Source organism: Oncorhynchus keta, unplaced genomic scaffold, assembly GCF_023373465.1.
Source record: "Oncorhynchus keta strain PuntledgeMale-10-30-2019 unplaced genomic scaffold, Oket_V2 Un_contig_3111_pilon_pilon, whole genome shotgun sequence".
Classification (NCBI taxonomy): domain Eukaryota; kingdom Metazoa; phylum Chordata; class Actinopteri; order Salmoniformes; family Salmonidae; genus Oncorhynchus; species Oncorhynchus keta.
The window spans coordinates 72,016-84,274 of NW_026287086.1; the positions used below are offsets into that span (position 1 = coordinate 72,016).

Below are 12,259 nucleotides of genomic sequence, written 5' to 3' on the forward strand. Positions count from 1 at the left end.
ATCTGATAGATGCGTGTTAATTCAAGTAGACAGATACTACACTGCTCAAAAAAATAAAGGGAACACTTAAACAACACAATGTAACTCCAAGTCAATCACACTTCTGTGAAATCAAACTGTCCACTTAGGAAGCAACACTGATTGACAATACATTTCACATGCTGTTGTGCAAATGGAATAGACAACAGGTGGAAATTATAGGCATTTAGCAAGACACCCCCAATAAAGGAGTGGTTTTGCAGGTGGGGACCACAGACCACTTCTCAGTTCCTTTGCTTCCTGGCTGATGTTTTGGTCACTTTTGAATGCTGGCGGTGCTTTCGCTCTAGTGGTCGCATGAGACGGAGTCTACAACTCACACAAGTGGCTCAGGTAGTGCAGCTCATCCAGGAAGGCACATCAATGCGAGCTGTGGCAAGAAGGTTTGCTGTGTCTGTCAGCGTAGTGTCCAGAGCATGGAGGCGCTACCAGGAGACCAGTACATCAGGAGATGTGGAGGAGGCAGTAGGAGGGCAACAACCCAGCAGCAGGACCGCTACTTCCGCCTTTGTGCAAGGAGGAGCAGGAGGAGCACTGCCAGAGCCCTGCAAAATGACCTCCAGCAGGCCACAAATGTGCATGTGTCTGCTCAAACGGTCAGAAACAGACAGCCCAACACCGTACAGGACGTTTGGCATTTGCCAGAGAACACCAAGATTGGCAAATTCGCCACTAGCGCCCTGTGCTCCTCACAGATGAAAGCAGGTTCACACTGAGCACATGTGACAGACATGACAGTCTGGAGACGCCGTGGAGAACGTTCTGCTGCCTGCAACATCCTCCAGCATGACCGGTTTGGCGGTGGGTCAGTCATGGTGTGGGGTGACATTTCTTTGGGGGGCCGCACCGCCCTCCATGTGCTCGCCAGAGGTAGCCTGACTGCCATTAGGTACCAAGATGAGATCCTCAGACCCCTTGTGAGAACATATGCTGGTGCGGTTGGCCCTGGGTTCCCCCTAATGCAAGACGATGCTTGACCTCATGTGGCTGGAGTGTGTCAGCAGTTCCTGCAAGAGGAAGGCATTGATGCTATGGACTGGCCCGCCCGTTCCCCAGACCTGAATCCAATTGAGCACATCTGGGACATCATGTCTCGCTCCATCCACCAACAGACTGTCCAGGAGTTGGCGGATGCTTTTAGTCCAGGTCTGGGAGGAGATCCCTCAGGAGACCATCCGCCACCTCATCAGGAGCATGCCCAGGAGTTGTAGGGAGGTCATACAGGCACGTGGAGGCCACACACACACTACTGAGCCTCATTTTGACTTGTTTTAAGGACATTACCTCAAAGTTGGATCAGCCTGTAGTGTGGTTTTCCATTTTCATTTTGAGTTATTTCAATCCAGAAAAATAGGTTTCATTCATCAGATCCTTTTTTAAATCATCAACAGTGTTTTCTCTGACATGGTGGAATAACGGAACTCTCAAGACAACTGGGAACTCTGGGGGAAAAAAACAAGGTCAAATCACGATGTCAGTGATCTTCAGGTTGGAAAGTTGGGGGTCTATACACACACGGATTTAGTGTTGTAGATATGTGGTAGTAGAGTAGAGGTCTGAGGACGCAACCTTAATATGTTGTAGATATGTGGTAGTAGAGTAGAGGCCTGAGGGAAGACACTTAATATGTTGTAGGTATGTGGTAGTAGAGTAGAGGCCTGAGGGAACACTTAATATGTTGTAGGTATGTGGTAGAGGAGTAGAGGCCTGAGGGAACACACTTAATGTGTTGTGAAATCTGTCATGAAGGTTTTGTAATGTTTTAAAAAATGTAGAACTGCCTTCAATTTGCAGGACTCCAGGAAGAGTAGTGGGGATCAATAATAAATACAGAGGCTTGTGAAAGGCAAATTACTTCTATATTTATGTACATTATGCAACATGAAAAGCATATGATGAACAACAGAGGGTTTATACTTGTATCAAATCAAACGAAGCTCATCATCAAAAACCCAACAGACACCTGATATGAGACACGATCAGGTCTCTAAATGAAACAACAACAGGACCCTTATTCTGCTTTCATATATACAAACTGATTTCATAAAGATTAAACAAAAACACAAATGATCAGGTCAAAAACTCAAGTCAGAACACAGCCTCTCTATTTTCTCGTGTGATTTCAGGTCCTCTAACTGGGAAAATGTCTTTCCACACTGAGAGCAGTGGTATGTCTTCTCCTCCTGTGTATGTATTCTTTCATGCTTATTCAGCTGCCTTAACCAGTTAAATCTCTTTCCACACTGGGAGCAGTGGTAGGTCTTATCCCCGCCTGTGTGTGTCCTGTCATGCACAATCAGGGCTTCTAACTGGGTAAACCGCTTTCCACACAAGGAACATTGGAGTTTTTTTTGTGTGTGTATTCGCTCATGCGATTTCAGAGTCCCCAACCACCTAATGCTTTTTCCACAATGGGAACAGGAGTAAGACTTCTCTCCAGAGTGTATTTGCTTATGACTTTTCAGGTAATCTAACCGAGTAAAACTCTTTCCACACTGGGAACACTGGTAAGGCTTTTCTCCTGTGTGTGTTCGCTTGTGTGATTTCAGGTGTTGTGATCGGATAAAACGCTTCCCACACTGGGAACAGTGGTAAGGCTTTTCTCCTGTGTGTGTCCTCTCATGTAATTTCAGTTGTTGTGATAGGAGAAAACTCTTCCCACACTGGGAACAGTGGTAAGGCTTTTCTCCTGTGTGTGTTCTCTCATGTAATTTCAGGTGTTGTGATCGGTTAAAACTCTTTCCACACTGGGAGCAGTGGTGTCGTCTCGCCGGTTTGGACGTCTCTGGGTCTGGTTCCCCTGAATGACTCTCCCCGCTGCCAGAGTGAGAGTCTGGTCGCTCTCCTGCTAAAAGACAAAACAAACAATTTAGTTCAATACTTAAAACAGAGCCCTGATATGAAACCTCCACGTGATAAAACAATCTTCCTAAGTGGTTTAATGGTGCACCGGGGTTCAGTTGGTATTTTCTTTTGACCCGCACTAAGAACATCCCAGGCATATCGTGATCTGTTGAAGTAATACCTACTATTACACGTGTACTATATAGTATAGTAATACCTACTATTACACGTGTACTATATAGTATAGTAAACTTGTTTTTGCAGCTTCCAATGAATTCCAAACCCAAACTTTGAAAAAGACTATTTTTCCTCTAACTTTTTCTAATAATGTGCAAGCTATCAAAGGTGGTCACCACCCCTCCGCTAATTAGTGAACCTCCACCCATAAAAGGATTGATCTCTGACCTCAGCAGCGATACCAACCATAATGATGCCATTAGTGAAAAAACAGCCGAAATTGCGAACGCTCTCCAAAATCAACCATCAAACACAGGCTTTGTGACGGTTCTCTCCACTTTAGCACTTCTGTATCGCCATCAAAGGTTGGCATCGGTCCCAATAGCCACAGTGCACAGCTGAAGCACATGAGGCGGAGAGAAGACATGGCTAACATGAGGGCACAGGCGGAGAGACATGGCTAACATGAGGGCACAGGCGGAGAGACATGGCTAACATGAGGGCACAGGCGGAGAGACATGGCTAACATGAGGGCACAGGCGGAGAGACATGGCTAACATGAGGGCACAGGCGGAGAGACATGGCTAACATGAGGGCACAGGCGGAGAGACATGGCTAACATGAGGGCACAGGCGGAGAGACATGGCTAACATGAGGGCACAGGCGGAGAGACATGGCTAACATGAGGCACAGGCGGAGAGACATGGCTAACATGAGGGCACAGGCGGAGAGACATGGCTAACATGAGGGCACAGGCGGAGAGACATGGCTAACATGAGGGCACAGGCGGAGAGACATGGCTAACATGAGGGCACAGGCGGAGAGACATGGCTAACATGAGACATGGCTAACATGAGGGCACACAGGCGGAGAGACATGGCTAACATGAGGGCACAGGCGGAGAGACATGGCTAACATGAGGGCACAGGCGGAGAGACATGGCTAACATGAGGGCACAGGCGGAGAGACATGGCTAACATGAGGGCACAGGCGGAGAGACATGGCTAACATGAGGGCACGGAGAGACATGGCTAACATGAGGGCACAGACATGGCTAACATGAGGGCACAGGCGGAGAGACATGGGCGGCACAGGCGGAGAGACATGGCTAACATGAGGGCACAGGCGGAGAGACATGGCTAACATGAGGGCACAGGCGGAGAGACATGGCTAACATGATGAGACATGGCACAGGCGGAGAGACATGGCTAACATGAGGGCACAGGCGGAGAGACATGGCTAACATGAGGGCACAGGCGGAGGGCACAGGGCACAGGCGGAGAGACATGGCTAACATGAGGGCACAGGCGGAGAGACATGGCTAACATGAGGGCACAGGCGGAGAGACATGGCTAACATGAGGGCACAGGCGGAGAGACATGGCTAACATGAGGGCACAGGCGGAGAGACATGGCTAACATGAGGGCACAGGCGGAGAGACATGGCTAACATGAGGGAGAGACATGGCTAACATGAGGGCACAGGCGGAGAGACATGGCTAACATGAGGGCACAGGCGGAGAGACATGGCTAACATGAGGGCACAGGCGGAGAGACATGGCTAACATGAGGGCACAGGCGGAGAGACATGGCTAACATGAGGGCACAGGCGGAGAGACATGGCTAACATGAGGGCACAGGCGGAGAGACATGGCTAACATGAGGGCACAGGCGGAGGAGAGACATGGCTAACATGAGGGCACAGGCGGAGAGACATGGCTAACATGAGGGCACAGGCGGAGAGACATGGCTAACATGAGGGCACAGGCGGAGAGACATGGCTAACATGAGGGCACAGGCGGAGAGACATGGCTAACATGAGGGCACAGGCGGAGAGACATGGATGAGGGCACAGGCGGAGAGACATGGCTAACATGAGGGCACAGGCGGAGAGACATGGCTAACATGAGGGCACAGGCGGAGAGACATGGCTAACATGAGGGCACAGGCGGAGAGACATGGCTAACATGAGGGCACAGGCGGAGAGACATGGCAAACATGAGGGCACAGGCGGAGAGACATGGCTAACATGAGGGCACAGGCGGAGAGACATGGCTAACATGAGGGCACAGGCGGAGAGACATGGCTAACATGAGGGCACAGGGGGAGAGACATGGCTAACATGAGGGCACAGGCGGAGAGACATGGCTAACATGAGGGCACAGGCGGAGAGACATGGCTAACATGAGGGCACAGGCGGAGAGACATGGCTAACATGAGGGCACAGGCGGAGACAGACATGAGGGCACAGGCGGAGAGACATGGCTAACATGAGGGCACAGGCGGAGAGACATGGCTAACATGAGGGCACAGGCGGAGAGACATGGCTAACATGAGGGCACAGGCGGAGAGACATGGCTAACATGAGGGCACAGGCGGAGAGACATGGCTAACATGAGGGCACAGGCACAGGCGGAGAGACATGGCTAACATGAGGCGGAGAGGGCACAGGCGGAGAGACATGGCTAACATGAGGGCACAGGCGGAGAGACATGGCTAACATGAGGGCACAGGCGGAGAGACATGGCTAACATGAGGGCACAGGCGGAGAGACATGGCTAACATGAGGCGGGGCACAGGCGGAGAGACATGGCTAACATGAGGGCACAGGCGGAGAGACATGGCGGAGAGACAACATGAGGGCACAGGCGGAGAGACATGGCTAACATGAGGGCACAGGCGGAGAGACATGGCTAACATGAGGGCACAGGCGGAGAGACATGGCTAACATGAGGGCACAGGCGGAGAGACATGGCTAACATGAGGGCACAGGCGGGAGAGACATGGCGGAGAGACATGGCTAACATGAGGGCACAGGCGGAGAGACATGGCTAACATGAGGGCACAGGCGGAGAGACATGGCTAACATGAGACATGGCTAACATGAGGGCACAGGCGGAGAGACATGGCTAACATGAGGGCACAGGCGGAGAGACATGGCTAACATGAGACATGGCTAACATGAGGGCACAGGCGGAGAGACATGGCTAACATGAGGGGAGAGACATGGCTAACATGAGGGCACAGGCGGAGAGACATGGCTAACATGAGGGCACAGGCGGAGAGACATGGCTAACATGAGGGCACAGGCGGAGAGACATGGCTAACATGAGGGCACAGGCGGAGAGACATGGCTAACATGAGGGCACAGGCGGAGAGACATGGCTAACATGAGGGCACAGGCGGAGAGACATGGCTAACATGAGGGCACAGGCGGAGAGACATGGCATACATGGCTAACATGAGGGCACAGGCGGAGAGACATGGCTAACATGAGGGCACAGGCGGAGAGACATGGCTAACATGAGGGCACAGGCGGAGAGACATGGCTAACATGAGGGCACAGGCGGAGAGACATGGCTAACATGAGGGCACAGGCGGAGAGACATGGCTAACATGAGGGCACAGGCGGAGAGGCACAGGCGGAGAGACATGGCTAACATGAGGGCACAGGCGGAGAGACATGGCTAACATGAGGGCACAGGCGGAGAGACATGGCTAACATGAGGGCACAGGCGGAGAGACATGGCTAACATGAGGGCACAGGCGGAGAGACATGGCTAACATGAGGGCACAGGCGGGAGACATGGCTAACATGAGGGCACAGGCGGAGAGACATGGCTAACATGAGGGCACAGGCGGAGAGACATGGCTAACATGAGGGCACAGGCGGAGAGACATGGCTAACATGAGGGCACAGGCGGAGAGACATGGCTAACATGAGGGCACAGGCGGGAGACAGCTAACATGAGGGCGGAGAGACATGGCTAACATGAGGGCACAGGCGGAGAGACATGGCTAACATGAGGGCACATTGGAGAGACATGGCTAACATGCACAGGCGGGGACATGGCTAACATGAGGGCACAGGCGGAGAGACATGGCTAACATGAGGGCACAGGCGGAGAGACATGGCTAACATGAGGGCACAGGCGGAGAGACATGGCTAACATGAGGGCACAGGCGGAGAGACGGAGACAGACATGGCTAACATGAGGGCACAGGCGGGAGACATAACATGAGGGCACAGGCGGAGAGACATGGCTAACATGAGGGCACAGGCGGAGAGACATGGCTAACATGAGGGCACAGGCGGAGAGACATGGCTAACATGAGGGCACAGGCGGAGAGACATGGCTAACATGAGGGCACAGGCGGAGAGACATTTGAGGGCACAGGCGGAGAGACATGGCTAACATGAGGGCACAGGCGGAGAGACATGGCTAACATGAGGGCACAGGCGGAGAGACATGGCTAACATGAGGGCACAGGCGGAGAGACATGGCTAACATGAGGGCACAGGCGGAGAGACATGGCTAACATGAGGGCACAGGCGGAGAGACATGGCTAACATGAGGGCACAGGCGGAGAGACATGGCTAACATGAGGGCACAGGCGGAGAGACATGGCTAACACGAGGGCACAGGCGGAGAACATGGCTAACACGAGGGCACAGGCGGAGAGACATGGCTGACAGGCTAACAAGGACCACATTAATGACATGGCTAACATGAGGCACAGGCGGAGAGAATGGCTAACATGAGGGCACAGGTGGAGAGACATGGCTTGGAGAGACATGGCTAACATGATACAGGTGGAGAGACATGGCTAACATGAGGGTACAGGTGGAGAGACATGGCTAACATGAGGGTACAGGTGGAGAGACATGGCTAACATGAGGGTACAGGTGGAGAGACATGGCTAACATGAGGCACAGGTGGAGAGACATGGCTAACACGAGGGTACATGGAGAGACATGGCTAACTGAGGTATTGAGGGTACAGGTGGAGAGACATGGCTAACACGAACTGGAGAGACATGGCTAACACGAGGGTACAGGTGGAGAGACATGGAAGGGTACAGGTGGAGAGACATGGCTACAGGTCTGAGGGCACAGGTGGAAGACATGGCACAGGTAGACATGAGGGCACAAGAGGCACATGGCTAACACGAGGGCACATGAGACACGGCTAACATGAGGGCACAGGTGGAGAGACTAACACATGAGGGCACAGGTGGAGAGACACGGCTAACACGAGGGCACAGGTGGAGAGACACGGCTAACATGAGGGTACAGGTGACATGGCTAACACGAGGGTACAGGTGGAGAGACATGGCTAACACGAGGGTACAGGTGGAGAGACATGGCTAACACGAGGGTACAGGTGGAAAATCAGGTATGGCTAACACGAGGGTACAGGTGGAGCAGAATGGCTAACACGAGGGTACAGGTGGAGAGACATGGCTAACACGAGGGCACAGGTGGAGAGACATGGCTAACACGAGGGCACAGGTGGAGAGACACGGCTAACATGAGGGCACAGGTGGAGAGACACGGCTAACATGAGGGCACAGGTGGAGAGACACGGCTAACATGAGGGCACAGGTGGAGAGACACGGCTAACATGAGGGCACAGGTGGAGAGACAAGGCTAACATGAGGGCACAGGTGGAGAGACACGGCTAACATGAGGGCACAGGTGGAGAGACATGGCTAACATGAGGGCACAGGTGGAGAGACATGGCTAACATGAGGCCACAGGTGGAGAGACAAGGCTAACATGAGGCCACAGGTGGAGAGACAAGGCTAACATGAGGCCACAGGTGGAGAGACATGGCTAACATGAGGCCACAGGTGGAGAGACAAGGCTAACATGAGGGCACAGGTGGAGAGGACTGAGCAACTATTAAGAAAAGCAGGAAATTAAAACATTCTGCTAGCCGAGGAACTGCGTTTGAAATCGGAACAATTAAAAGTAATTGAAAATACTTATGACGATGAACGAGCACAAACTCTTCAACAAAATCGTTGTCTCCAGGAACAACTCGATTTAGCCAAAACTAAATACTGATGTAGTCCACTTCAAACTAGATAAATCTGTTTGAGTTATCTACAAACAGGAGCGCGCAATTTGATAACATGCAGGCAGTTTTGTTGAACGTTACTCAGAGTAACACGGTTCCCTCAAAACGCTGCAGGCCAAAGACCATCAGTTAATGACCACAAGGACAAAGTTGGATGACAAATCAGCAGAACTCATTGAAGTCGCTGACCAAATGAATGATGAGAGATGATGATGATGAAGATGGAAATATTGATTTCTAAGTAGGCAGGAAATCTCATCACTGAATCTCTCGCTCCAAGACCTCTATCTGCAAACCATGACATATACGTTTGACAATGAAAGTAGCAAATGTGACACTCATGTGTCCAAAATCAGTACTCTAAGTGCTCAAGTGGACTCTGCAACGCAGCAGAATACCACCCGTAGGTACCATCTGGAGGAAGTCCAGAATGGTCACGCTCTACAGCGTGACTATCCACCCAAGCAACCGGAGCCCGGTACTCACAGGAGTAAATACGATAGGTTTTCAGACTTTGCCTCCATCATGTGTCCCTCAGTCTTCTCCTCTTGGCCATTCGGCACTGAGTAATATGGCTCCTCTTGGCTCCACTTTCCCCACAGGATGAAGCCGCTTGACGCGGAATACCTTGACAAACTCATCAAGAATTTCCCCACCTTTGACCCCGTTCCAGGTCAGCCAAACGATACTGAGACGTTCCTAGCTGACAAAGGACGCGTTGGGTTGCTCCCCGAACGCTACGGGTTCTGACAGGGTTTACCTGTTGAAGAGAACGTCGAATAGACACGTGACAAGGTTAATTTGCCTATGACAGCAACACGTGCTAAATGACTACGCTAAACTTGCCACAGCTTTGAAATTTGAATTCAGTGGTTCCAATAACCACTGCAGTCGACATAACTGTAAAGTACGTTGCCATCAAAACGACTACCGCTACAATCGACCTGTTCGCTACGTTCCTGCACCCAACCCACACAAAGTGTCAGAGCACAAGGGTAACAAAGGATTGAAGGACGATCAAAACATAGACCAATGTTCTCCAGAAGTGTTTACCACATCACTAAAGCCCATTCATGCCTCCATGTTGGTAAGGTAATGGGTCCCTAAGTGTTTACCGCATCACTAAAGCCCATTCATGTCTCCATGTTGGTAAGGTAATGGGTCCCTAAGTGTTTACCACATCACTAAAGCCCATTCATGTCTCCATGTTGGTACGGTAATGGGTCCCTAAGTGTTTACCGCATCACTAAAGCCCATTCATGCCTCCATGTTGGTAAGGTAATGGGTCCCTAAGTGTTTACCACATCACTAATGCCCATTCATGTCTCCATGTTGGTAAGGTAATGGGTCATCCTAAAGCCCATTCATGTCTCCATGTTTTATGGGTCCCACATCACTAAAGCCCATTCATGTCTCCGTGTTTGTAAGGTAATGGTTCTCTAAGTGTTGACCACATCACTAAAGCCCATTCATGTCTCCATGTTGGTAAGGTAATGGGTCCCTAAGTGTTTACCACATCACTAAAGCCCATTCATGTCTCCGTGTTTGTAAGGTAATTGTTCTGTAAGTGTTGACCACATCACTAAAGCCCATTCATGCCTCCATGTTGGTAAGGTAATTGTTCTCTTAAGTGTTTACCACATCACTAAAGCCCATTCATGTCTCCATGTTGGTAAGGTAATGGGTCCCTAAGTGTTGACCACATCACTAAAGCCCATTCATGCCTCCATGTTGGTAAGGTAATTGTTCTCTTAAGTGTTGACCACATCACTAAAGCCCATTCATGCCTCCATGTTGGTAAGGTAATGGTTCTGTAAGTGTTTACCACTGAAGGTTTTCAAAAGTTTTAGCTATTTTGTCATTTCGGTATTGACATGGTCAAGTGTCATAAAGGGGGATGTTTGAGAATAAGACCCTCATTCCGAACGCATATAAGTGAACAATTTTAAATATCTTGTGTTCACCTCATGAATACTAATGAATACTCCACTAGATGATGCATCATGGGGGAATAAAACTTTGTAAAAACAAATACTGGAGTTTACAGCAACTTGAACATGTGTTACGGTAATAAAATATGTCCACAGACACCTCTTTCACCACTTGATTTAGAAACCTAATTCCAACGGTCCATTATTCCTTTCATGGAAAGGCATGTTGAACACTCTATTAAAATCTATATATATTTAACAAATGACTTAATTTCAAAAGCTCGTTCACAATGTGACCGAGAAACCTAAAACCAATTTAGGATCGTCCACAGGGTAGGTTTCCCCATAGGATTATTCACCCTATGGTTTACCCAAAAAGCACTTACACGTTTATATATAAATATTAGTAACTTTACAATTTCAATACCTCGTCTTCAAGAACGTGACCGAAAAATCTTCAAGGACTGAAGAGTTTGTGTCCCCGTTTAAGACACTACTTACTGGCGTTACTCAGACCTCCCGTCTCCTCTTCCAACGTGCCAGTAATCTTCTCCACCATCTTCACTCTGAAAGCTTCTTTCTCTGTCACAGTAACTTCTTTCTCTTCTTCTTTCACTGTAACAGCCTCATCATCTACTTCTTGTTTAACTGTAACAGCCTCATCCTCTACTTCTTGTTTAACTGTGACAGACTCTTCTTCTTTCTCCGTCCAGCAGACCCCCTCTTCTTCAGCAGGAGTGGAGTAGCTAAGTGAACTCATGTTCGGGGATGTTAGCTCGCTAGCTACTTAGCATTAGCGATTAGCCTCGTGCAAAGCTAATTTAGCAAGCCAGCTGACCTGACAAACAACGTAAATATTAACGTTACATTAAATGGGCCAACAAATAGACACGGCAGAAGTATGTTTAAAACACAGTGACTGATGTTTTCGGCAATGTTGGCTACGCAGGTTGCCGACCAAATGTTTGACTGGTTATGAAGTGTTCCGTCCACTACATTAGACGTCACACTAGAAGTATCGCCTGAAATCTGCATATCGCCATCTGCTGACTGGAGTGGGTAACGCAGTTGTATTTATTTTATTTTGGAGCGGCAAACATTTGTTTCATTGAAGTGTAATATTTTATGTAAACATACAGAGACGCGAGTGTTGATGGATTAGTGCAGATTTTGTAAAGAGAGAATTTAAATACTAAGACAACAGTAGTAGGCCTGATTACCAATGACGAGACATCTAGAAAGCTTGGACCTAGAGACTGAAAAACAGCTTCTATCTCAAGGTCATCAGACTGCTTTTTAACTATCACTGAACTGGTTACCGCTCGGTTACTCAACCCTGCACCTTAGAGGCTACCGGCGTATGTACCTAGACATGGAATCACTGGTCACTTAAAAAATGGAACAT

General features: G+C 49.6%; 1 protein-coding gene across 2 annotated transcripts; it reads right to left on the reverse strand.

Moving 5' to 3' along the window:
* Nucleotides 1–1,876: 1,876 nt before the first annotated feature.
* On the reverse strand, nucleotides 1,877–11,900 carry LOC127923719 (zinc finger protein 239-like). Of its 2 annotated transcripts, none has more exons than XM_052507784.1 (2): nucleotides 11,356–11,900; nucleotides 1,877–2,884 (listed from the first exon to the last, which is right to left on the reverse strand). In XM_052507784.1, the coding sequence occupies exons 1-2, from the start codon at nucleotides 11,612–11,614 to the stop codon at nucleotides 2,115–2,117; spliced, it is 1,029 nt and encodes a 342-aa protein (XP_052363744.1). In that variant the 5' UTR covers nucleotides 11,615–11,900; the 3' UTR covers nucleotides 1,877–2,114. The 2 variants fall into 2 exon arrangements, with proteins under 2 accessions (XP_052363744.1, XP_052363743.1); XM_052507783.1 differs by having other exon boundaries at nucleotides 1,877–2,887; nucleotides 11,356–11,897.
* Between the last annotated feature and the right edge of the window lie 359 nt (nucleotides 11,901–12,259).